At 50.7% G+C, this 27,195-nt stretch overlaps 1 protein-coding gene across 2 annotated transcripts in view; it reads right to left on the bottom strand.

Annotated features, from left to right (window-relative positions):
* The window catches only part of LOC146839558 (MLX-interacting protein-like), a 219,272-nt gene that overhangs the window by 145,696 nt on the left and 46,381 nt on the right, over positions 1 to 27,195 (bottom strand). For both annotated transcript variants that reach the window (XM_085651624.1, XM_085651625.1), the window contains exons 5-7: positions 23,804 to 23,893; positions 3,164 to 3,205; positions 2,487 to 2,652 (exon numbers count right to left, since the gene is read on the bottom strand). In XM_085651624.1, the coding sequence (XP_085507750.1) occupies positions 2,487 to 2,652; positions 3,164 to 3,205; positions 23,804 to 23,893 (298 nt within the window). The remainder of the gene's footprint in view (positions 1 to 2,486; positions 2,653 to 3,163; positions 3,206 to 23,803; positions 23,894 to 27,195) is intronic.

Genomic DNA, 27,195 nt, shown 5'->3' with positions numbered 1-27,195 from the left:
GGGATTGCTCCTTAAGCTTGGCATTGATGAAAATATTGTGAATTTTCTTGCTGATTTACATAGGGATCTTACCGCTACAGTTCGATATGATCGTTTTGGTAACTGTACGGGCAAGATTGGGATCACTAACGGCGTTAGGCAGGGGTGTATTTTAGCCCCCCTGCTTTTTACCCTCTATATTAATGACTTGGGTGCTGCTCTAACTGAGGCGTGTAAGGATATTGCAAGGGCGGGCAAGTATTCCATCCCGGCATTATTATATGCAGATGATGCCGCCTTAATAGCACGCACAGCAGTGGGGCTGCAACGTCTTTTAAATTTATTTGCAAATTTTATGAAAACACTGGATTTAAGTGTGAATTTCTCGAAATCGTATGTAATGATTGTGGGCAGTAAGCCCAAAAGAGTTAAGACTATGCACTGTGAAGGGAATGTTCTATCCAGGGTTACTAGATTTCCTTATCTGGGGGTTATTTTCGATGATAAGTCCACCTGGTCGCCTCAACTAGCTGCTAAACGCAATGCCTTTACTAGGTCTATCTTGGCAGTTTTGGACTTTGCGCGCAAACTGGGGGTGAAGCCCTTACAGGCTGTGTTGAAAATGTATGCTGCTAAATGTACCTCTATAGCTATGTATGGTGCTGACCTGTGGGGGATTAAAAACGTTAAGGCGCTGCAGGTGGCAGAGGACAAGTTTTTTAAATCTATTTTATCCGTTCCTCAGTCAACCTCCGGATATATTGTTCATCAAGAATGTGGGATAGAATATCTAGCAGATCGCATAGCTCTAGCTCCGTTATTGAAATGGATATCAATATGGTTAAAGCCTGAACTAGAGTTGAATCATGAGATTCTCAGGGATTGTTTATCCCTTGAGCATGGTAACGCTATTCCCTGGTTGTACTATGTTAAGAAATTACCCAGAGAAATGGGTCGTCCAGAATTGTTTGATCACCCAAATAACCTATTAAAGGGGGATGTGAAATGGGTGAAAGATACACATAAGCAGTTGTCAAATTTAGCAAGAGACGAAAAGGAGCTACTTAAGCCAACAGTAAGGGCTCACCAGTTGCTAATTACTTCTAGTAGTATCGAACCCTACTTGGCTATTGTCAATAACATGAATCATTGTTTTTTATTGACTAAGTTTAGAGTGAATAAATTCCATCTCCTGCTCACCGAACGCCCAGGGTGGACGAACGAGAAGGATTTGGAGATTTGTTCTTGTGATAGATTCTCCATTAAAGATACTGTGCACTTTATCTTCTTTTGTAAACATCTGTGCCCTATTCGTAAAAAGTTCATCATCCCTCTTATTAAAGATAAAAGCTTTAGACAAGTTAAACCTGCTCTCTTGTATCTCCAGCTGTTGGGTACTACCTGGGAGATATTTAATGTAGCTAATTTTTTGGCAATATCAATGAGATTAAGGAAAAAAATTATTTGGCTATAGTGCAGAGAACGGGAAACTCATGAATTTTGATCAAGTGTTTTTGCTTCTATTTTTTAATATGCTTGTATTGTCTTTTTTAAATGATATTTATAATGTATGTCTTTTACAATGGTCTTGTCTTTGATGTATTATGCTTTTATGGTTTTTGCTATGAACCGAATAAAGTATCTTTTGACTGACTAAATGCCAACATACCACCAAACAAAACAAAACAAAGACCAAGAAAAGCATAAAAAAGAGCGTTAAAGTCACCAAGAACCACCCTGAGTTAAGTTAAGACTTGGTGCAGCCAGAAAAGCATTCCATAACGCCTTATCCTGTATGATGCCATATGATGAATTCAGAACAGTTCTTCCAGATCCTGAGGATAGTTCAAGAGAGCCAAAGCAGACCAGAGACCATGAATGAACCAATGTGTTTGAAAAGTGCACTTTGAATATATAGGTCCTCGTCCAATGACTGAGAGAAAGGAACTCAAGAGAAAACACCGAGCAGGAACGAGAAATCACAGCAGCACAACTAAAGAGAGGAAGTGAACGAAGATTGTTCAGACGTAACCACTACAATGGACAGAGGGGAAGGAGAGAAAGGAAGGATCACATTTTGAACAAAAGCCATCACAATCCAAAACAGGGATGGCAATAGGCTGACGACCATGAGAGTCTCACGCGATCTTTAAATAGAAGGTCAAAGAGAGAGTGGCGTCAGAACTGGGGCGAGGATGTAGCCTAACGGCTAGAGCAGTTGACCTCAAAGCTGGGGAACTGGGTTCGAGTCTCAGCAAGGGACACTCGAACATCCTGTGATTCTGGGCAAATCACTTAATCTCCCTGTGCCTAACAAAAATAAATGTGTTCATCTGTAATGCAACTGGTGCTCATCTAACGCGCTCTGATACCTTCGGATCAAGTTAACGCTATATAAAACGCCGGGAAAAAAAGAAACTACGTTCCAGCAATAAGGAACCACCATAGAAGGCAGGCACAGGTGGATCCTTAAGCCACCTGCCCTTATGAAAATGAGCGCCTCTTACCATATCCTCGCGGGTTGGGCCCACTGTAGGGGTTACGTGTCGAGAACAGGGTGTCCGTCAGCTCTGCGATGAGTGCATTGAAGTCATGCAGGGGGTCGAGGTCCATGGGGGAGCCTGAACCAGTTGAGTCCTCCAGGTCTCGCCATGGCAGGTCATCAATCTTGTGCTAGCCAGGAAAACACAGAACACCTTTTGTATAGCATGCAAATGAACACTGACTAGCACAGAAACATGGCAATAGGCTTAAAGATCAGAGTCATACCTCATTATGGGCAGGCAATGCCCTGCTATAATCTTAGATACCATCTCAGGTAACATCCCCTGGCACCAAAACAGTGTTTCTCCATAAAGCAAGCAGATCATACCCAAGTTCTTCGTTCCCCATTTCAAACACTCACAAGAGAGTAGAGGTAAACCCTGTACTACTCAAAACTTCCCCTATGTCCATATTAAGCCCACACAGAAGCAAAGGCAGACTCAGTCATGCTCCACAGCCCCTCTAAAGGCATCAAACTGCAACACAGTGCGTGAATACTTTTCTGTAGCCCCTTTAGCACCTTCTAATTGCAGAACACAGGCTCTGTGCCTGAAATCTTTTACTGAAGCACAGGCTGACCATGGTCTCCAGAAAGATCCTCCCACTCTCAGCAGTTCTACCTAAATACCCATCCACCTACCTCAGTGGTCGACGAAACCAGACTACCTTTCTTGTGCCGGAGCTAAAACAGGAAAAAATATATACTTTTAAATATTCCAGCTGAAGAAATATGGTAGAGCAGAGCAAAAAAAAGAGAAGAGAGAGAAAGAACGAGGTAGTAGAATAGAGAGAAAGTGTAAGGTGAGAAGAAGGACGAACTAGAAGAGGAAAGGATACAACGGTGCAGAATGAAGAAGATGAGGGTGTAATGCAGAGAATAATTTGGGAAAGAGGATGAAGGAAAAATAAGGACAAAGGAAAGCTGAAAAAGTTAAGATGGAGGTGAGGAGAAAGGGTTAAAAAATTAGATGGAAAGCAGTGGAAATAAAAAGGGGGCTAAAGCAGTGAGAGATGGAACTGAAACAGAGGAAGGGAAAGTAAACAAAGGGAAGTGGGAAGGAGGTAGGAGGAGGTAAAAAACATTGACATAGCTAATAGGTCTCGCTTTTGGGACCTTATAAGTATTTAGTTATGCAGCACAATATCCTTGGTGCAACAACATTAACTGTTGCATGGTTAAACACGTATAAGGCCCCAAAGACCTATTGGCTATGCCAATGCCTGGTTTTTTTTTTTTTGAAGGCCAAGCAGTGGAGAGAGAGAGTGGTGTGTAGAGAGAGAGAGAGAGAGAGAGAGAGAGAGAGAGAGAGAGAGAGAGAGAGGTGTGTAGAGCGAGAGAGAGAGAGAGAGAGAGGTGTGTAGAGAGAGAGAGAGAGAGAGCGAGAGAGAGAGAGCGAGAGAGAGAGAGAGAGCGAGAGAGAGAGGTGTGTAGAGAGAGAAAGAGAGGTGTGTAGAGAGAGAAAGAGAGGTGTGTAGAGAGAGAAAGAGAGGTGTGTAGAGAGAGAGAGAGAGGTGTGTAGAGAGAGAGAGAGGTGTGTAGAGAGAGAGAGAGGTGTGTAGAGAGAGAGAGAGGTGTGTAGAGCGAGAGAGAGGTGTGTAGAGCGAGAGAGAGGTGTGTAGAGAGAGAGAGAGAGGTGTGTAGAGAGAGAGAGAGAGGGGTGTGTAGAGAGAGAGAGAGAGAGAGAGAGGTGTGGAGAGAGAGAGAGAGGTGTGGAGAGAGAGAGAGAGAGAGAGAGAGAGAGAGAGAGAGAGGTGTGGAGAGAGAGAGAGAGAGAGAGAGAGAGAGAGAGGGGTGTGGAGAGAGAGAGAGAGAGAGAGAGAGAGAGAGAGAGAGAGAGAGAGAGAGAGAGAGAGAGAGAGAGAGAGAGAGAGAGAGAGAGAGAGAGAGAGAGAGAGAGAGAGAGAGAGAGGTGTGTAGAGAGAGAGAGGTGGGTAGAGATCGGTGGGTAGAGAGGTGGGTAGAGAGAGGTGGGTAGAGAGAGGTGGGTAGAGAGAGGTGGGTAGAGAGAGGTGGGTAGAGAGAGGTGGGTAGAGAGGTGGAGAGAGAGAGGTGTGTAGAGAGAGAGAGAGGTGTGTAGAGAGAGAGAGAGGTGTGTAGAGAGAGAGAGAGGTGTGTAGAGAGAGAGAGAGGTGGGTAGAGATCGGTGGGTAGAGATCGGTGGGTAGAGAGAGAGGGGTGGAGAGAGAGGGGTGGAGAGAGAGGGGTGGAGAGAGAGGGGTGGAGAGAGAGGGGTGGAGAGAGAGGGGTGGAGAGAGAGGGGTGGAGAGAGAGGGGTGGAGAGAGAGGGGTGGAGAGAGAGGGGTGGAGAGAGAGGGGTGGAGAGAGAGGGGTGGAGAGAGCGGGGTGGAGAGAGCGGGGTGGAGAGAGAGGGGTGGAGAGAGAGGGGTGGAGAGAGAGGGGTGGAGAGAGAAAGGTGTAGAGAGGTAGAGAGAGATCGAGAGGTAGAGAGAGGTAGAGGTAGAGAGAGGTAGAGAGAGCGGTAGAGAGTTAGAGAGAGCGGTAGAGAGTTAGAGAGAGCGGTAGAGAGGTAGAGAGAGAGGTAGAGAAAGAGAGGTAGAGAGAGAGGTAGCGAGAGAGGTAGAGGGAGATGGGTAGAGAGAGGGGGTAGAGAGAGGGGGTAGAGAGAGAGGGGGGTAGAGAGAGGGGGTAGAGAGAGAGCGGGGTAGAGAGAGAGCGGTAGAGAGAGAGAGACCGGTAGAGGGAGGTAGAGAGAGAGAGAGGCAGAGGTAGAGAGAGGTAGAGAGAGCGGTAGAGAGGTAGAGAGAGAGGTAGAGAGAGAGAGGTAGAGAGAGAGAGGTAGAGAGAGAGAGGTAGAGAGAGAGAGGTACAGAGAGAGAGGTACAGAGAGAGAGGTACAGAGAGAGAGGTACAGAGAGAGAGGTACAGAGAGAGAGGTACAGAGAGAGAGGTACAGAGAGAGAGGTACAGAGAGGGGGGTACAGAGAGGGAGAGGGAGAGAGACAGCGATCCGTAGGTGAGACCTAAAAACGGGGTGAGAGGTCAGGGAGAGGGAAGTGTGAATCTTTCAGCTTTTTTTCCAGGGACACCATGTTGCCTCGAAACTGGCCCGTCTCTCTTTACAAATGCGAGTTGGTGTAGTTTCAGCCTTATGCCCATTGCTGTTTTCGGACTCACTGAAGAAACCCTGAGTGATTTGGAAGTGCGCCACAAGGCCTAAGCAAGCTGGCACAGAAAGATTAAAATCGATCAAAGAAATGGCCCTGGCGGCTGCTGATCAGGCAGTAATTCTATGTTTGATTTTTCAGTTTCACAAATTACTACACAGCGAATGGAGTGCACCTATTGAAAGAATTAAATTAAACTCTGCAAATATGACGAGCAAACCTGCTTCTCATATATTTATTTTTTATGTGTTCATTACACATCTACTGGAGCGGAGAATAGAGCACTGGATACAGCGCGTGCAATGGTATCAGGTATAAAACCGGGTTGATGTTTAGCGCGTCACACGCTGTCTTCTGTTGCTTCAGAGCATTGGGGACAGGATGTAGAATTCCAATAAATGCTCGCATTTGGGAGGAAAGAGAGTTGGGTTTTCAGGTACGCGTACGTTTTTGTCGGAAAGGATTGGGTTTTCAAGTTTCTTTACCTAAAAATATTCACCTTCTATTTTTAGCAATTTCGAAAAAGAGGTCCAAAGAGTGGAGCTTTGCACTGCATATCGTGTACACTTGCGCGCCTTTTTGTGATGTTTTTGTGAACGCTTGCATTGTGAGTTGAGCCCGGGCTCCGGAATCGTTCATCCAACAAATGAAGTTGATTTTGGGATGACAGCCTGCACACACAGGAGACAACTCTTGCAGCTGGGCGGGCTTGAGCCTTGAAGAAGTAAACAAGTGGGAGGGGTGGGGGGAGTGCTGCCATGAAGCTGACGAGAAGGGAGGGGGAGAGGGGTGAGGGTAGTGAGAGCACAGAGCAAGGGGGTGGAGGAGCAGGATTCACGCGCTGTAAGGCTTAATGAGCCATTACAAAAAGCCAGATGGCGGCTGTGCACATTCACACGCGCGTAACCGCAAGCTTGACGACAGCAAAAGCGTGTAGTAGCACATTGAAAACCCACTTACTAAATATCTCGCAGAGCAACGCATGCGCTGGCTGAGGCGAGACCTAAAAAGGAAAATAGTGAAACAGGGTACAGAAAAAAGAATGGAAAAAGAGAAAGGTAGATAGGAAACAGAGAGAAGAACATGTTACTTACCTTGACATAATGGTCTTTCTGATGAATTTCTCAGATTCCTCACCTTTAGAATACCCTTAAGAGCCAGACTGGATCCACAGAAGAACAAGTTACATGTTTCTGGTGGATACAGTATCTGCCTGTGAATTAATCACCTTGTGAATATCCCCTGTGCCAGCAACGTTCGGAAACTTTTGTAGCAGTCCACGCCGATGGGGTCGAAGACGACGTCACAGAGACACGGCTCCGCTCGCGACTCCGCTGACGTCACCGGCTCCATAAGAAGACCTAGTCGGCGTGATGATGTCAGTTCCGCCCCTTTTTTCCGTGCCTTCGAGGCACACGGACGGACTGACAGTAATATATATACACAGCATACACAGTACACAATATGCAAATCAACACACACAGTGTGGAGAATAAGTAGAAAGGCAAAAGAGATAACACAATGCTTTTGACAGTTACAAATACACTTTGAAACACCATCAGCAGAATTATAGGTATAGAAGGATGGACAACGGGGAGGCGGGTGGGTCAGTGAGGAATCCACAGGCAGATACTGTATCCACCAGAAAAAGCGTTACATCTGCCAGTGGATTCCTCACCTTGTGAATAGATTCCCACAGCAGTCCCACTCCCGGAGGAGGGTGTCCACCCTTCTATACCAAAAAGTCCTGAAGGACGGAATGAGCAAAAAGTCTGTCCCTCCTCACCTCGGTGTCTAAGCAATAATGTTTTGCGAAAGTGTGGAGGGAGGCCCAAGTTGCCGCCCTACAAATGTCCTCCACAGGAACACCCCTAGACAAAGCAGAAGTGGAAGACTTTGCTCTAGTGGAATGAGCTCTTAAACCCTCTGGAGGTCCCTTACCAGCCAAAGAATAGCATATCTTGATGCACAAGACAATCCATCTGGAAAGGGTGCGCTTGTGCACCGCTCGACCTTTCCTGCAGCCAACAAAGCCCACGAAGAGCTGGTCATCAACTCCGAAGTCCTTTGTCCTGTCCAGGTAGAAGCTCACTGCCCTCTTAGGGTCCAAGCGATGAAGTCTCTCCTCCTCCTTGGAAGGGTGAGGGGGAGGATAGAAGGAAGGAAGGGTAATGGATTGCCCCAGATGGAAGGGAGTTACCACCTTAGGCAAAAATGCAGCCCTGGTCCTGAGTACCATTCTTTCAGCATGAATGGCCAAAAACGGGGGTTTTGAACTAAGAGCTTGAAGCTCACTTACCCTCCTTGCCGAGGTGATTGCAATGAGGAAAACCGTCTTAAAGGACAACAGCCTCAAGGGACACTTGTGTAAGGGCTCGAAGGGAGAGCCCATAAGATAAGTCAAGACAAGGTTTAAGTCCCATTGAGGCACAATAAAGGGAGTAGGAGGAAACCTGTTTGTGAGGCCCTAAGCACAATAGGCGATTTGAACAATGACGGCTGGTCCGGCAAGCAAAGGAAAGCCGACAAAGCCGATAAGTATCCCTTTACAGTAGCCACAGCAAAACCTTGCTGGGCAAGCGAAAGGGCAAACTGTAGAATGTTAGATAGACGAGCCTTCAAAGGATCAATTGACTTCTCTCCACACCAAAGTACAAATTTAGACCACCTATAGGAATATATAGATTTGGTGGAATGACGTCTGGCAGACAAAATTACATCTACCACATCAGGTGGGAGAGAAAAAGAGTTCAGGTTGCCCGTTCAATCTCCAGGCATGAAGGTGTAAGCTCTGGAGGTGGGGGTGTAGAACCTGCCCCTCCGACTGCGAGAGGAGGTCTGCCCTCAGAGGGAGACGGAGCGGAGGGCACGAGGAGAGGTGGAGAAGATCTGTGTACCACACCCTTCTTGGCCAATCCGGGGCGATCAATATAACTTGGGCCCGGTCTTGGCGAACCTTCCTCAGAACCCGAGGAATCAAGGGTATGGGAGGAAACGCGTAAAGGAGTCATGAGCCCCAACTCAACTGAAACGCGTCCCCCAACGCTCCCTGCATCGGATACTGGAGACTGCAGAATGACGGGCAGTGAGCGTTCTCATGAGTGGCAAACAGGTCCACCCGAGGAGTTCCCCACGTCCGAAAGACGCGACGAACCACCTCCGGATGAAGCCTCCACTCGTGGTCGGCGGAGAACTGCCGACTGAGACTGTCCGCACGCACGTTTAGAATCCTGGCCAGATGATTTGCCATCAGACAAATCTGATGGTCCTGAGCCCAGGACCATAGACGCAGGGCCTCTCTGCAAAGACAAAGAGACCCCACTCCTCCCTGTTTGTTGATATACCACATCGCGGTAGTGTTGTCCGTCAGGACTTGAACAGACTGACCGCAAAGGGAAGGGAGGAAGGCCTTGAGTTCCAAACGTATCGCCCGTAATTCCAAAAGGTTGATGTGAAGCAACCTTTCCTCTGGAGACCAAAGACCCTTGATCTCCAGATCCCCCAGATGCGCACCCCACCCTAAAGTGGATGCATCCGTAATCACTGTGGCCACCAATGGAGGTAGATGGAAGGGCTTTCCTTGAGACAGATTGCCCTCCACGCTCCACCAAGACAGATCCGCCGCAGCTTCTCACAGACTCCCTGAGATCTCCCTTGTGCTGAGACCACTGCCTGCGTGCATGGTTGACCAACAGAATGCAGAGAGCAAACAGACCGAGCAGGCGAAGGACTTTCAGAACTGGAACGACCGCCCCATTGTAAAACAAAGGAATCATTTCCTGTATGTCGAGAATCCTTTGAGGAGGAGGGAATGCTCGACACACAGTAGTGTCCAGTACCACACCTATGAACAGGTTGCGCTGAGAGGGCACCAGGTGAGATTTGGGCACGTTTATCGAAAAACCCAATTTGTACAACAGCTGAGTTGTATCCTGCAGATGATGTATGTCGGAGGGAGGACCACGGGTAGTCGGAGGGACTATTCCGGGGCACCTTCCTAGCGCAAAGTTATAGCCGAGCGCCGCTGAGAAGCCTCCTCGGGGAGGTCTTTCTCCTAGGATCGTACTAGGCCCAGTAACACCACCACACAGGACTCAATATCAGTTGCGTGCCTTGGTTCTTTATCAGCAGTAGTACGTTCAATAATTACAGTGGGATCGAGGGATCCTATAAGAGTCTCAATGTCTGTTAGAGGGATAGGGTAGCGGGACAGTCTTAGTACCAACCAGGTACGGGAGGGCCCTGCACCAGACCTTGAGTGCTGGTCTCAGAGCGGCTCGGACGTGGGGAGCCGCGGCGGCGTCTGCAGGGCTCGGGTGGCAGTTCCGCTTAGGTGGAGCCGCGACACCGTCAGCAGGGCTCCGGTGGTAGGTCCGCTTCGGTCGAGCCGCGACCAGATCAGCTGGGCTCTGATGGTAATGTTCAACAAGGTCGGGCCGCGACAGCGTCAGCAGGGCTCCAAAGGGTGGGTTCAAGGTGAGTCTTCTTCCGTAGGGTCAGCCGCGATCCGATCAGCAGGGCTCTTGACTCCAGGATACAACTACTGTCCTGTTGTCGGGTCGCCCCAGATATAGGACTGGAGCCCTTTGATGTCCGGACCCTTGCGCCCGGAGGGGGCGGAGAGGCCGAGTAGGGAGCGGCCAGACGCCCAGCAGGAGAGGCGCCAGGCCCCAGAGAGCTGTGGGGCGATCGCACCTAGGTGTGGGAGGACGGTTGGGGGTCCCACCGATACTGCCCTCCGCCGGGAGTGGGAAGGGTTCCCGTAGTATCCCCCGGGCCAGGGGTTGGCGCCTTGATGTCAGGCCTCGCTGGGACAGAGGCCGGGTGAAGCGGGGTCACGCAGGTGGTCACGTGGAGTGACGTATAATCCATAATGGAGGAGCCCCGAGGTGCATGGGACCTCATGCGGCTTAGCGCGGGGAAACAGGACCACGCCACGAGGCCGGCTCGCACATGCGTCCCCCCCGGCTGAAGGCAGGGAGAGTCACCCATCTCCTTGGGGGTTCTCCTCGCCGAGGCGGAAGAATCGGGACAGGCCGTCAGCATTGGCGTGGTCGTTGCCGGGCCGGTGTTCCACAGTGAAGTCCATCCCTTGCAGCGAGATGGACCAGCGCAACAGCTTGGGGTTCTCGCCCCGCATTTGCATGAGCCACCGCAAGGGCCGGTGGTCAGTCTGGACCCTGAAGTGGGTGCCGAAAAGGTAGGGCTGGAGCTTCTTGAGAGCCCATACCACAGCGAAGGCCTCCCGCTCGATGGTGCTCCACCTCTGTTCTCGCGGCAGCAGTCGGCGGCTGATAAAGGCCACTGGTCGGTCGAGGCCCTTGGCGTCCAGCTGGGAGAGGACCGCCCCGACCCCGTACTCCGAGGCATCGGTCTGGACTACAAATTCCTTGCTGTAGTCGGGGGCCTGTAGCACAGGGGCAGCGCACATGGCCGCCTTGAGAGCATCAAACGCGGTCTGACAGCGGGGCGTCCAGTGCACCGCCTTGGGCTGTTTCTTTGAAGTGAGTTCCGTAAGGGGGCCCACAATGCTGCCATAATCCTTGATGAATCGTCTGTAGTAGCCTGTGAGGCCTAGGAAGGCCCGGACATTGGTTTGGGTTGCGGGGGGCTCCCACGCCTGGATGGCGTCGACTTTTAACTGGAGGGGCGCCACCTGGCCACTCCCCACCTGGTGGCCCAGATAGGTCACAGATCCTTGACCGATCTGGCATTTACTGGCCTTAATGGTGAGCCCGGCTCTTTGGAGAGCGGCCAGGACTTCCCCAAGGTGCCCTAGGTGTGCGGCCCAGTGGTCGCTGAAGACAGCAATGTCGTCGAGGTAGGCCGCGCTGAAGGCTTCTAGTCCGGCCAGGACCTGGTTTACTAGCCTCTGAAAGGTCGCTGGGGCGTTCTTCATACCGAAGGGCATTACCCGAAAGTGGTTCAGGCCCCGGTAGTCGACACAAAATCTGAGTTCGGGGGCAGTGCCAGGGGCGGCGGCCTTCGGCACCAAGACTACCGGGCTGGCCCACGGGCTGTCGGAAGGCTCGATGACTCCGAGGGCGAGCATCTTGGCGACCTCGGTCTGTATGCAGGCTCGGACTCGGTCAGGTACTCTATAAGCGCGGTGTCGTACAGGGGGGCTGTCCCCCGTGTCCACGTCGTGGACGCACCAGGGGGTCACACCAGGCGTGAGAGAGAAGAGGGCAGCGAAAGGTTGCAGCAGCTTCTGGCAATCATGGCGCTGTTCTGGTGTCAGGGTGGCGGAGAGGCGGACGCCCTCCAAGGAGCCATTTTGGCCCGAGGACCCCAGGAGGTCTGGTAGGGGCTCGGAGTCACTTTCGCCCCCATCGTCGGTAGCCAGCAGTAGGCTTAGTTCAGTTCGGGCAAAGTGGGGCTTGAGCCAGTTGGCGTGCAGGACCCGGAGGCGGTTCCTCGGGGACTCCATGTCGACCAGGTAGGTGACGGGGCTCTTCCTCTCAACTACCTTGAAGGGCCCGGTCCACTTGTCCTGCAGGGCGCAGGGGTCCACGGGTGACATGACCCAGACTTGCTGGCCCGGCTCGAACTCGATGGCTGAGGCATTTTCGTCATACCAGCGTTTCATGTCTTCTTGGCTGGCTTCGAGGTTGGCTTCTGCCAGGGCCCGGAACTTCCGAGTCTGGTTCCGCAGGGTCAGGAGGTACCGGTAGACGTCGGGGGGGGCATCTTGGACATTCGCCTCCCAGCCCTCCTTGACCAGGCTGAGGGGCCCTCGGACGGGGTGCCCATACAACAGTTCGAAGGGGCTGAAGCCCAGGGATTTCTGTGGTACCTCCCGATAGGCGAACAGGAGGCAGGGCAGCAGGACATCCCATCTCCTCCTCAGGGGCTCTTCCAGGCCCTTGATCATCCCCTTCAGGGTTCTGTTGAACCGCTCGACCAGTCCGTTCCCCTGGGGGTGGTAAGGGGTGGTGAATTTGTAGGTGACCCCACATTGTTGCCAGAGGGATCTCATGTACTTCGAAATAAAGTTCGTACCCCTGTCGCTCACCACTTCTCGGGGGAACCCCACCCTGGAAAAGATGCCCATCAGGGCCCGGCCCACCACTGGAGCTGTCACAGTTCGGAGGGGGACGGCCTCTGGGTACCGGGTGGCGTGGTCGACCAGTACCAGGATGAAGCGGTGCCCCAGAGCGGTTCGGGGGTCGAGGGGCCCCACGATGTCGATTCCCACCCGTTCGAACGGGGTGTGGACGGCTGGAAATGGTTGGAGGGGGGCTTTCACTCGTCCCCCAGTCTTCCCGCTAGCTTGACAGGTCGGGCAGGACCGGCAGTGCTGGTCCACGTCTCTTCTCATTCGGGGCCAATAGAAATGGGTCACTAGGCGGCTGTAAGTCTTGTCCCGCCCGAGGTGTCCGGCGAGGGGCACGTCATGTGCCAGGTTCAGGAGGAACTCTCGAAATCGGAGGGGGACCACCAGCACCCGGCCGGCCCCTAGTTCGGCGACTTTCTGCTCGCTATACAATAAGTCATTGTCCCAATAGACCCAGTGGGTTCCCGTGGGGTCCCCCGCAGCCTGGGCGGCCGCTTGTTGTCGGGCCCCCTCGAGGGACGGGCAGGCCTTCTGCTCTTGCTGGAATTGTTCGCGGGTGGGGCCCCCGTCGTGGCGCCACTGGGCCAGCTCGGGGATCTCGCTGAGGGGGGCGGCCCCGTTGGGAGAAAGTTCGGATGGCCCGGCCTCCTCGTCAGGTTCCTCCGTGCCGGAGGAGGGTGATAGTTCGGGGCCCGTCGGCTGGTCGGGGGCCAAGGCAGCGGCTGGTTGGGCGGTCATGGACCGAGTGGTGGCGCAGGCCCACTCGGGTAGTCCTAGCATCCCCAGATGCTCTCGGCGTTCCACCTGGGCCCAGGGTGAGCTCTCTAGGTCGTTCCCCAGGAGGCAGTCCACCGGGGCGTCGTCGCGGACAGTTACTTTTAGGGTGCCGGACACTCCTCCCCACTCGAAGGGGATCCTGGCCATCCGGCACATGCTTTCGGTGTTGTCCGCGGTCCGGACAGGGCATAAGACATGCGGCAGGATTTGTTCGGGGGTCACCAGGTGGCAGCGGACAGCGGTCACACTGGCCCCCGTGTCCCGGAGGGCCTCGGCCCGTCGCCCATTGATGGTGACCCACTGTTGGTACTTCTGGGTGTTGCTTGGGATGGCGGCTCGGGGCACCATTTCTCGGGAGCCCAGGCATACAAGCGACATGGCAGCTGGTTCCCACTCGGGGGACCCGTCGTCGTGGTTTTCCTCCTCGTCTTCTCCCTCCCCCAGGGCTGCGGCGGCTATTTGTCGGGGAGGGGGCCCAGCGGTCCCGTTCCGTCGGTTCACGGGGCAGGCCGGGTCACTCGCATAGTGGCCCGTCTGCTGACAGCCGAAGCAGGTCACTGTCGGTCGTGGTCCAGGCCGTGCGATAGGGGTCCCCCTCCGGCCCTGGGTCGGGGAAGTGTGGTTGGTGGCTTGACCCCGTGGCGGGCTTCTGGGCGGCCCGGCCGGGAATTCTCGATTGCGGTGGGACCCCCCTCCGCCGCCTCGCTGGCGGGGAGGTCCCGTGGCACTCCGTGTGTAGTCCCCCACGGGGTTCCGGGGGACCCGGGTGTTGACCCATCGGTCCGCTTCGGCGGCGAGCTTCCGGGGCTCGGTCAGTTTACTGTCCAGGAGGTGTTGCCTTAGTTCAACAAAGCAGTTGTTGGCGAGGTGCTCCCAGACAATGAGGTCGAACAGTTCATTATATGAGGTGACCTTGCTTCCTTTTATCCATCCTTCCAACGCTCGGCTGAAGAAGTCCACGTATTCGACCCATGTGGTACCGGGGAGCTTCTTGCAGTCCCGGAAGCGTTGCCGGTACATCTCGGCTGATAGTCCGTAGCGTGTGAGTAGGGCTTCTTTCATGTGGTCGTATGAGGTCATCACCGCGTCTGGGAGTTGCAGCAGGGTATCCCGGCCCTCGCTGAGGAACCTCCCCCATAGGCCGGCACCCCAATCCTTCCGGGGTACCCGATGGGAGGTCATTGCTACTTCGTACGCTCGGAACCATTGCTGGATGTCGTCATTTTTATAGTACTCCTTGACGACATCCTTGGGGATGTGAACCTTTGGCTCGGTCAGGGGCAGAGCGTCCCGGGCTCCGGGGTTGCTGGTCTCCCTGTTTTAGCTTTTAGTTCAAGTTCCTTAAGGCTCCTCTCGTGCTCGAGGGTTAGCCGTCTCTCCTCTAGTTCCCGATGCCGTTTCTTTTCCTCGATTTCCTCTTGCAGCCGTAGTTGCTCCAAGGCTATCTTCTTCTCCGCCAGTAGGAGCTCACCGTCCAGCCGGAGTCAGGCGAGGTTCCATTTCGTGTGTCCGGACCCTCTCCTGTTCTCGTATTTCTTCGTGGGAAAGGCTGGTTTCTGGGACGGTTCGCTCCCCATCTGTCGGGGTTGGGGCCGGCAGGTTTCCGTCCCGGACCGAGGTCCCTTCGGCTCGGGGTGGAGTGGTCTCGGGTTCTGCCCAGGCTTCCAGGGCTTTCTGCATTTCCTCCTTGGTGCCCAATCCTGTGGTTGGGATCCCTTTGTCCTTGCAGAATTGTTTGAGTTCTTTGTGGGTGTATTCTTCCAGTTTTTCCAACTGGAAGGTTGCGGCCACGGTTGCTTCTTGGCCGTCCATGGTTCCCTTTTTCTTTTTCCGTCTGGTCAGGTAGTGGGTGCATTACTTGCCTGTACGATTGCGTCTGGCTCGGATCCCGTCGCTGGCCACCAAATGTTGGAGGGAGGACCACCGGGTAGTCGGAGGGACTATTCCGGGGCACCTTCCTACCGCAAAGTTATAGCCGAGCGCCGCTGAGAAGCCCCCTCGGGGAGGTCTTTCTCCTAGGATCGTACTAGGCCCAGTAACACCACCACACAGGACTCAATATCAGTTGCGTGCCTTGGTTCTTTATCAGCAGTAGTACGTTCAATAATTACAGTGGGATCGAGGGATCCTATAAGAGTCTCAATGTCTGTTAGAGGGATAGGGTAGCGGGACAGTCTTAGTACCAACCAGGTACGGGAGGGCTCTGCGCCAGACCTTGAGTGCTGGTCTCAGAGCGGCTCGGACGTGGGGAGCCGCGACGGCGTCTGCAGGGCTCCGGTGGTAGGTCCGCTTCGGTCGAGCCGCAACGAGGTCAGCTGGGCTCTGATGGTAATGTTCAACAAGGTCGGGCCGCGACAACGTCAGCAGGGCTCCAAAGGGTGGGTTCAAGGTGAGTCTTCTTCTGTAGGGTCAGCCGCGATCCGATCAGCAGGGCTCTTGACTCCAGGATACAACTACTGTCCTGTTGTCGGGTCGCCCCAGATATAGGACTGGAGCCCTTTGATGTCCGGACCCTTGCGCCCGGAGGGGGCGGAGAGGCCGAGTAGGGAGCGGCCAGACGCCCAGCAGGAGAGGCGCCAGGCCCCAGAGAGCTGTGGGGCGATCGCACCTAGGTGTGGGAGGACGGTTGGGGGTCCCATCGATACTGCCCTCCGCCGGGAGTGGGAAGGGTTCCCGTAGTATCCCCCGGGCCAGGGGTTGGCGCCTTGATGTCGGGCCTCGCTGGGACAGAGGCCGGGTGAAGCGGGGTCACGCAGGTGGTCACGTGGAGTGACGTATAATCCAAAATGGAGGAGCCCCGAGGTGCATGGGACCTCGTGCGGCTTAGCACGGGGAAACAGGACCACGCCACGAGGCCGGCTCCCACAATGTAGCACCTTCTCTGGCGACTCCGCTTTTATCAGCAAGTCGTCCAGATAGGGGAAAACCGAGATCCCCGACCTTCTGAGATGGGCTGCCACCACTGCTATCACCTTCGTGAAGACTCGGGGTGCAGTAGTAAGACCAAACGGAAGGACCGCAAACTGATAATGTTGCGATCCTACCGTAAACCGGAGATACTTCCTGTGCGACTTCAGGATGGGGATGTGGAAATACGCATCCCTCAAGTCGATCGACACCATCCAGTCCTCCTGATTCAGCGCTTGAAGAACCTGAGCAAGGGTGAGCATCTTGAACTTCTCTTGTTTTAGAAAAAGATTCAAGATTCTGAGGTCCAATATCGGACGCAATCTGCCGTCCTTTTTCGGAATCAGGAAATACCGGGAGTAGCATCCCTGACCCCTCTCCTGCTCTGAAACCACCTCTATCGCACCTTTTTGAAACAACTTCAGGACTTCCTCCTGCAGGAGAAGACGGTGGTCCTCCGAGCAAGCCCCTTGACAAGGAGTTTAATTTGGAGGGAATTCCCGAAAGGGAAGGGCGTACCCATTTTCTACAAGATGCAGAACCCAGAGATCTGTAGTTACAGATTCCCAGTCTTGTAGAAAATGGGTAAGCCGGCCCCCCACAGGACCAGCATGATCCAGAATGTCGGATCTAGGGCTGCTTTGCGGTGAGCAGAGGAGGAGGAAGAAGAGGAGGAGAGTTGACGGCCACGTGAGCGACCCCTGATTCTTCCTCTGTATCCTTTGGACAAAGAGCCTTGCTGTTTTTGCTGCTGCTGTTGCTGGGTCTGTCTGTAAGAGCGAAAAGTCGCCCTTCCGAAGCCTCTATATCTCTTGAAAGATCCCCTTGGCTGGGATTGAAGACCCAACGACCTAGCCGTAGCCTTGCTCTCCTTGAAGCGTTCGAGAGCAGCATCCGCCTTCTTACCGAACAAACCAGACCCATCAAATGGCAGATCCAACAAAGCCGACTGTACATCCGGGGAGAATTCAGAGGACTTTAGCCACGCACCCCTCCTGGCGGCGACACAAGACCCCATGACTCTGGCAACTGAGTCCGCTGTGTCCAGTCCACTTTGAATTACTTTACGTGCAGCCGCCTGGGCATCAGTCAGAACTTCATTGAAGCCGGCCCTATCCTCCTCCGACAACTTTGGTGCCAATTTTTTCGGTGAGTCCATAAGCGCATGGATATACCGCCCCAACAGACAAGTTGCGTTTTTCGACTTTAGGGCCATGCTGGCCGAAGAAAAGACCTTTTTGGCCGACTGGTCTATCTTTTTGGCCTCTCTGTCCCCTGGAACCTGAGGGAAGGCACCCTTGGATTTTCCCGAACAAGCAGCCTGAACCACCAGGTCCTCAGGCGATGGGTGCGATGTTAAAAACTCAGGATCCCCCGGAACCGCCCTATACCTCCTTGCGACAGTCCTAGAGACCACGGGAGCTGAAAAAGGTTTACGCCATACCTCTAATACAGGGTCAATAATGGCCTCATTAAAGGGCAACAAAGGCTCCGAGACTGCAGTAGGCAAATGCAGCACCTCAGTAAGAATATTAGACCTGAATTCCGTGGTTGGTAACTGGGAGGTCTAGCAGCTCTGCAGCCTTCCTGATGACCGCATGATACGGCGCTGCATCTTTAGAGGGCTCATCTGATGGTGGCGTGATTTCCCACTCAGGAGACAAATCCAGCCCACTAGCCTCCTTTAGCTCCTCAAACACCTCATGAGACTCAACCAGCTCTCCCTCTTCAGCTTCTTCCAAAAGATACCTCCTTTCATCCACCACTCTCTGTGCTTCCCTTCTGGATCGAATCCGCACCAGCGGCGTCGGCGGCACCGTGTTCGAATCCGACGGAGACGGCACCGGCGTCGAACGTGGATCCGCTGGAGCAGCCGGCGTCGAACGAGGTCGAGCCGGCACCGGTGAAGAGGGAAGCGGCGTCGGCGTCCTCGGCGCCGGTAGATGCCAAGACGGCGTTGCCGGAATGAACGGCATGAATGGAGCTTGAGGATAGACCTGCGGCACTCCCAAATTAAAAGCCATTGGACCAATCGGACCCGCAGGTGCACCAGTGGTATACATGGCCCTCGAAAACACCCTGTACATGGCATTTAGATAATGCGAGGGGTCCTGACCTGGTCCAAGGAATGCAGGGTACTGGTCAGGTATCACCGGATTCGGGCCTACCGGCGCCGACGGTGGAACAAACGGCGTCACAGGCTCACCCGGGACTGGAAGATCCTCAACCGAGGCCGGAGATGAAGCCGGAGCCGGAGATGTAACCGGCGTCGGGGATAGCACCGGAACCGGAGATGAAGTCTGAGCCAACGAAGCCACTGGAGAAGAAGGAACTGGAGGTGAAGTCGGGACTGGAGAAGGAGACACTGATTCCCTCCGGCGTCGAGCCGGCGACTTCGGAGCCGAACTTTTATCGGAGTGATGACGAGAAGAATGCCTCCTCTTCTTCTTATGCTTCTTGCTTCGCGAAGCATGCCCCGAAGTCGACTTGAACGCCGACCTCGACCTGGACTTTCTTCTTCCTCTCTTTTCTTTCTTCATCCTAGCCATGAAAAGCTTCGCCTCCCTTTCTTTTAGAGCTTTGGAGCTCAACTTGCGGCAGCAAGAGCAACCATCCACATCGTGGTCGGATGAGAGACACCAAACACAGTCTTCATGTGGGTCTGTAATCGACATGTGTTTGCCACATTCCCGACAGGGCTTGAAACCCGACTTCCTTGTCGACATCTTCTCGAAGAGAAACAGATGAAATTCAGAAGAATACACAAAGTATCAGAAAAGCTACTAAGCAACGATTCCCGAAATCCGTTGGCGTCGACGGCGCCGAAAAAAGGGAACTGACGTCATCACGCCGACGAGGTCTTCTTATGGAGCCGGTGACGTCAGCGGGGTCGCGAGCGGAGCCGTGTCTCTGTGACGTCGTCTTCGACCCCATCGGCGTGGACTGCTACAAAAGTTTCCGAACGTTGCTGGCGCAGGGGATATTCACAAGGTGAGGAATCCACTGGCAGATATATCCATCAGAATTTTTCTGCAAAGTAAAGCAACAGGTTACACAGTGTGACTGCATTACACCCTGGAAGTGATGGAGTAGAGTCACATGTAAGCAGCACCCCTGGGCGCAGACAAATGTTTTTTCAGTTTCATAATCTTTATCCTTCCACTCAATCCAACGCAGAACACTGCTGGTGAAGGCGGACAAAATTTAACTTAGAACCTTACTGTGATGATCTGGAGTCCACTCCTTCCAAATGGAAGGTGGGCAGGCAGGTAGCAGTCTGCGGTTAGATACAGTATGTATCAGAAAGAGCATTACCGAAGGCAAATAACTTGTTCTTCTGATTGATACTTTTAACCACAGATTCCTCACCTTTACAAAAGATACCACAACAGTTCCTCTCCAAAAGCGGGAGGGCCTGAGGGGATATTCAGATCAGAAAGTCTTGCAGGATTGAGCAGATAAAGTGGCGTTCCCACCAGACCGGTCAAGGGACTAGTGCTCAGTGAACGAGTATACTGGCGAGCACGTTGCTGCCTGGCAGTTGTCTAGCACCATCACTCCCTTGCCAATCTTTTCATAAAGGCCTTGGCTCTGGTGGAATGAACCCGCAAGCCTTCAGGAGGTTGCTTCTTTGCCAGCAATAGCAGATTTTGATGCAAAGGACTATTCATCTTGACAGGGTGCTTTTTTGCTCTGTCTTCTCTTTCCTTGATCTGCCTTCCCTTTCCTCGCTACAGAGAAACCTAGAAACAGTTGATTATCATTTTTTATGATCAATATAGAAACTCAAAACTCTTTTATTGTCCATCCGATGGAGCCGCTCCTACTCTTTTGTAGGGTGGAGCCAAAATTATTTGCAGAGTGATAGATTTCCGATGTGAAAAGGAATAAGAACTTTGAGTAAGGAGGCTGCCCAGGTCCTCCGCATTAATTTGTCCGGGAAAAAGGTGAGAGCACCTGCAGTTCACTCATATGGTGCGCAAAGGAGATAGCAATCAGCAAAACTGTTTTGAGGATCAGTAATCAGTGAGCAGCTGCGCAATGGCTCAAAAGGTGAGCATGTAAGAAATGACAACACCAAGTTCAAGTCGGATTGTGGCATGAGGAACCATTTTGGGCGAAACGGGAGAGTCAGAACTTTTATAAAACACATCATAAGGTATTTAAATACAGAGGGTTGATCACGTAAACAGACAAAAGTTGAAAGGGCCAATAGATATCTCTTAACAACTGAAGGTTTGGCCACAGAGTGTCCAGTAGGATGTATGCCACATCAGGCAACACATCTTCTCACAGCACTCAGCAGAGATGGACTTTGTCAAAGGGCCTAAGGCTGCAAGGATGACAGACTATTTCAGTGAATGGATCGAATGGATGAATCGGCCCCACTAAAAGTTTCATGTATGGAGGTGTAGGTTGCATAGATACAGATGCAGGACCCTCCCCTGTTCCCAGAACAAGAGATCCCCCTGAAATGGTAGCTGGAATAAAGGGCAAACGCTCAGGAGCACATGGTACCATACACGGCTGGCCCATTCTGGGACCATTAGGATGACTTGTTCTGAAGAAAGGGAGGAAAAACCTGTAGGCAAGAAAGCTAGCAGTGGAATTGAGTACTGGAGCTGCCCCCCCACTGAAGACACAATGCATCTCCTAAACACTGCCCTGGAGGAAACTCCAGTGTGGAAATGTTTGGACAATTCTTGTCCTTAACGGTGACAAACCAATCTAGCCAGGGGGTATCCCACTGATCAAAGACGCCCTGCATCATAGGATTATGGAGATGCCACTTGTGGCTCAGCAGTCGATGCCTGTTGAGCTTGTATGCTCCGGTATTCAGGGATTCCAGCAGATGGTTGGCAATGAGGAAGATGTTCTGCTGGTTTAGCCACACCCACAGACTCATGACTCAGACCCCACTCTGCTCTGCTTGTTGCAGTACCATATGGTGTTCTGCTGTCGAGGACCTGCTCCAGCCTATCTATGGATGAAAGGAAGTTGTTGCTTGAAGCTCCAGAAGATTTATGTGGATCTGGTCCTTTGCTGGACATCAGGGGCCTCTAATCTCCACCTCTCTCATGTGGCCACCTTCCCAACCCAGAAGTGACGCATCTGTCACAACTGGAGATGTGGAGGGTCAGCGAGTGCGGTCAGCCACAGGTCCGGCTGGCGCTTGTCCTGCATGGAAACACATGTATATCCAACCTATTACGGCAGGCAGCGACAAGCACCATCACTTTCACAAACACCCTAGGGGCTGAGGTAAGGCCGAAGGAAAACGCAGCAAACGGTTTCACCCCACTGTGAACACAGAGGACACCGGAGGAACGTCAGGAGAGAGTATACAAAAATCTGCATACTGCTTGTTAAGGGACATCATCCAGCCTCCTGGCTCAATAGCAGAAAGAATTGCAGAAGGGTGTGCATTTTGAATAGCTTTGTCAGAAAGACATTCAGCTGGTGAAGTTCCGTATAAGTCTGAGGCGTCCATCCTTTGGAATGAGGAAGGAGTGTGAATAGCACCCCTCCATTATCTCCGAATCCGACACCTATTTGATGGCACCTTTGGCAAGCAGATGGTGGATTTCTTTCAGCAAGTCGCACTGATATGAGTGGACAACAGGGTGGTGAGGAAATGAAAAGACAGGGTGTAGACAATTTGGATGATTTGCAAGACCCATCTGTCCGATGTAATTACGCTAGCCAAGGAGGAAAGGGCTTATCCTGGGTCCTATCAGCTGGGTGTGGGCAAACTAAAGAGACCAGACCGCCAATGCAGCAGGGAAGGAACTGTCAGATGAAAGCTGTTCCTGCTGGTGAGAAAGGCTTTGGCCGCCATGTCCTCTAATGTGAATGGAATAGGTCTGCTGCTGCTGAAAAGGTTGGGAGCCCCAAGAATTGTGCTTTGGCTCAACTGTCCTTAAATCGTGTAAGGGCCAAATCAGCCTCCCCCCAAACAATCTGGAACCAACAAAGGGCATATCCATCAAGGACGCTTGAAGACCCGAGTGAACTCATCCAGGCGATCCTTCTAAGCATACGATAGGTGCCAATTGCTCTGCTAACACAATCTGTGGTGTCCATGTAAGCACACAAGACATACCATGCCACGTCCTGTCCATCAAGTATCGTTTGCAAGTGAGGTGCTGAGGTCTTTTTGAACAGCCAGCAAGATCTCACTGGAATGTCCCTTAAAGAATGTAGTGCGTTTAAGAAATTACGGTTAAAGTGGCTGAAGAGAACTCTGAAAGCATCATTATATTTCCACTCACTTATCTCTAACCAGAGGGTTGGTCAGAAAGGCATTTGGAGTGACTTTAAATTGACGATACTGATACCACCAGGTTTTCAATCATAGGCTACTTAGACAAAAAAGGAACCTGAAGTTCTGATTTTTTTTAATGTTGCCTGGCCACAGGGCAACTAATTGAAGGTCTCAAGCATGGCTTAAAACAAGTGGCCATGAGTGTATCTGTGGGAGCCTTGCTGAATGGCAGAACTGGCTCAGATGACTTTAGACCAGGTTGAAGGACCTAAGTTAATAAGTTTGCCTTAGTTTCAACAGTAGGCAACTGTAAGTGTAGCAATTTTGCGGCCCTTCACCCTACTTTCATTGGTGGACCAGGTGGCGAATCCAGCTCAGTCTCTGAAGATGTATTAAGCCCAGTATCATTCTGTAAATCCAGGTGTTGCGCATGATCATTATAGTGAGGCGGAGCAGGTGTAGTGCCTCCTCCTCACCATCTTCATCGATGTCATGAGCAACATTTTGCACACTCTGAACTGGGTCATATGCACTGGTATCGAGGAAGAGGCTCAGGAATAGAGTCTGGTTGCATAATTACTTGCTGTGTTTTTGTAATCAAATTGTGAGACATAGGCCTAGAACGGGCCAACGTCCGTTTGAGTTCGGAAACCAGCACGGGCCCAAGTCTCAATGGTCAGCTGGCTGCAAGGGATGGTCTGTAGGTAGAAGTGCAACTGGAAGACTCTGTGAGATCCGAAAATGCACCAAAGGGAGATAGGAGCAACTGAAAGAGTTGAAGCACGGCCATTTTGAAGGCTGCAGTTTGCTGTGGGTCTAGTCGGGTGTCTTGGGACACTCTAGAGGTTAGGATTCTGTGGTTGTAAGTATCCATCAGCAATAGCAAGATTTAAAAGAGCAGGGAGCAAGAGAAGTAAAAAGGGACAGTATGAGAGGACAGTGGAAGAAAAAGATTAGAAAATGAAACCAGAAACTTTCATAGACATAGAGGCAAAAATAAAGCAAAATGGGAAAGAAGATCAGTAAGAGTAGGAAAACTATCAGTAGAAAAACAGAGAGAAGAAGGAGCACAGAGGTAGAAAGGAAAACTTTAAAAAGAGACTAATTGAGACAATAAAAGGAGGAATATAGTAAGGTAGATATCGTACCCGGCTTCTGACAAAGGTGCGCCATTTGTGGTACTCTCGTATGACTATCAAGCTATGCCTCTTCCAGTACTTCCCCTCCATGAGCACCGCCTGCAAGACAAGATCACAATAGCTGTAAGAGAGAAGGGAAACAGAGGGGCTAAAAGCTCAGCAAAACTTTAAGAGTTGTTATGATGGAGACTACGAGGTCTGAGGCAACTCTGAAACCATCATAGTGTACTCTACTCTACCAGTACAGTATACTCTGCCATCTTCCTATACCCGAGTAGTAGTCAAGAATGACTTTCTCACAACACACACACACACACACGCACACACACACACACACACACACACACACACACACACACACCCAACCCCCCCACCCCCCGGGCACCTACTCTTAGTTCCCAGTCTCTTAAGTGCTAGATAAGGTACAATCCTAAGGGCATAACATACTTTGGCAGAGGTGGCAGCTATAGTGCCCAGTATACGTCTAACCAGAGAGGTTTATCAGCTGCAAATGAGCAAACATGGTATCTGCTCCACAGTTAGCAGAAATTGTGTCAAGTTGGCCAGAATGGCACTTTGCATAAGAAATTAATGAAAATTGGTCCTTGTAAAGCAACGGATTCTGCCTTACCCCATATACGTCTTAAGCAGGGTTATCTGAGGGTTACGTGAGCTGGTGAAAGAAATGGATTTAAAGTATGCCATTGAGTGTGCAAGAAAAGCTCTTGCTGCCACCTTACCTGGTGCAAACCACCACTGTGCACTCACAAGCGGAAGGGTAAAAGTAATTCATTTGAGTGAGAAAAAAAAAGTGAAGGCTCTCTGAACATTCAGATAAGCATCTATTCTGCCTGAAAAGCAAGAAATGTAAAACCACACTGGAGGATTAAATGTAAAAGTCAAAAACCTATAGCAAAATAGGCACTATTGTCTTTCTTCAATGCTATAGATGGACAGCTGGTCATTGACCAATTTTCCAAGGTACGTCATACAAATATCTCGACATATAGCTACAAGACCGGCAGTCATATTATTTGCATCAGAGCACACTGACCCCAAGAATTGCCTAGCTAATCTCATAATTCCAGAGAATACATCAGAAATTCCAAAGTCCGACCTCTCAGCAATAAATAGCTGCAATATAAGCCAAATTCATTCCAACACTTTGTTATGGCATTGTAGCATTCCCGGGTAAGTTTGGGGCTTTCCTAAATTCAGAACAAAATAAGGTTTCTAGACTTTTATTCCAGGTTCCGCAGAGCGCATCCCCCTTTCAGATTAGATTGGAATTTGGGCTAATAAATCAAAAACTAGCACCATCGGGCTCACTGATCAAATATATGTCACTAATAAGATCCTCTGGAGAAAATACACTGCATGCTTTGATATGGAAAGAAATCCAAAATAACACACATCAAAATCCGAACAACTGGACCCGAGTTTGCGCCACAGCATTAAAAAGTCTGATAACCAAAGAGTTATGAGGTATGGCACCTCCACACTACTCCTTTAAAAAAGTTATCAACAAACAAATAAGACGGTTGTCATGAATCAATGACAAAGTGGAGTTTAGAAAAAGACGGTACGCCTGGACAACGATTGATACTTACAGGGAGCCACGCCTCCAGAAATTTCTTATAAAACTACTTAGATCGTTCTATGAAAGTAAGTTACTTCATTTATGATTTGGCCTATGACAAACACTGGAACACATCCCTAAATGGCAACCAAAACCATTGAATACAAAATGCAGGCTCTGCCAATTATATAAAGAAAGTCTGACACACATTCTATTGATCTGCCCGGTTTATATTAAAGAAAGAAACATTTTATTGAAAAGAATTTTTAATCTGCATGGTACCAGTTCATGTCGGCATGCCTTACAATTTTGTATGAAAGGAGAGTCATCACAAATAATAGCAGCCTTTATAAAATTTTACCTCAAAGAAGAGCGGCTATCGACTTCAAAGGGACTGATGAACAGAATGTAAAGCCAGTCCCATTGAAATGTTATCCAACGAGAGCGGTTAATGACTACACAGCCTTTGATGAACACTATATAGTGTCAGCATCTTTAGAAATCTTGTGTGTGATAACATTTTATCTCAAAGCAGAGCGGCCATTGACTGCAAAGCGACTCACAAACATAATGCAAGGGCGGTACAACAGAAATGTTATCAAAGCCAGAGCGGTTAATGACTGCAAAGCCTTTGATGAACATTATGTTAAGTCAGTATTTCTAGAAATCTTGTGTGGTAGTCATTTTGTTCATTATAACCTGCAACTGCTGTAGATAAAGACAATCTAACTTAAAATCCACAAATTCCGGAAGAGGTATTACGCAATTGTGCCCTAGAAAGGGAAGTACAGTACAGGCAGCGTATTATTTAATTTCCTTCAAGCCTAAAGACAACCTACACGAAAATGACTGCACTGTACAAGAATGGATTTTAATGTATTGACATAAAGATCATATGAAGACTCGATATATATAAATCGTCCCAAGACATTAGTATCAGTATCTTTTATGCATTTTAGCGTTGCATAAAATGAAAATGTTGAAAATCGATTTAAAAAATATATAGCATCTGTGCACCTTTTAATGATCTACTTTTGTAAAATAGTATGGTTTTTATTAACTGAAATAAAATTACCCTTGACCTTTAATTGACAGAATGTGCCATGGTAAGCACTACTTTTGTTCACGTCCCAGGCAAGGAGACATCCATATTCTAATGATGCAAAGCCTGTGCTCGCATTATGGAGTACATTAGGATGTCTGATTAAGCCCAGCAATGAGTTATGATTTTTTGTCGCCATATTACAAGCTTCTGTTTTCTTGACTGCAGCTATCTGTGCGCGTGCTGATGGACTAGAGTGCAGGTGAGGGGTCTTTGTGGGCACAGCAGGAGGATGCCTCACTTTCCTACATAACATTAAAGTCTATTTTGGAGTTCCCATACATTTGCTTTGAATTGCAATTTTTATCTAAATTCATTGTGTCACCACTCAGCATTGTAGCATTAGGGCACTACTATGTGTGTAGGAAGTTAAAAGGTACAGCCTAGGATGAGGAGGGGTAGAACTGAGTGTGAAGGGCTTGTATTTTTTGCAGCAGAAAGTGTGTCACTGGGTCTGCAAATTGCAAAATGGAGAGAGAGAGAGCGCAAAACATGGCTGCTCGCTACTTTTGGCATCTAACAGAGTCTGACTCCATAACAGAAGGTAAGAAGAGCATAAGTGAACATTAAATGTTGAAAGCCCTAATCAACTCCGAAAAGTTTTTCAAGATCGATGGAGGTGCAGTCTTGCATGCTTTATTTTGTGGTCAAATGTTTTTGTGCCAAGTCCCTGTGTTTTTTGTGCCTGAGATGTTCTCAGTAGCTGAAGTGTGTCAGTTT

Source organism: Triturus cristatus, chromosome 4_1, assembly GCF_964204655.1.
Source record: "Triturus cristatus chromosome 4_1, aTriCri1.1, whole genome shotgun sequence".
NCBI lineage: Eukaryota > Metazoa > Chordata > Amphibia > Caudata > Salamandridae > Triturus > Triturus cristatus.
Note: the sequence above shows the minus strand (reverse complement) of the source record. Positions and strands in the feature narration are given on the sequence as shown.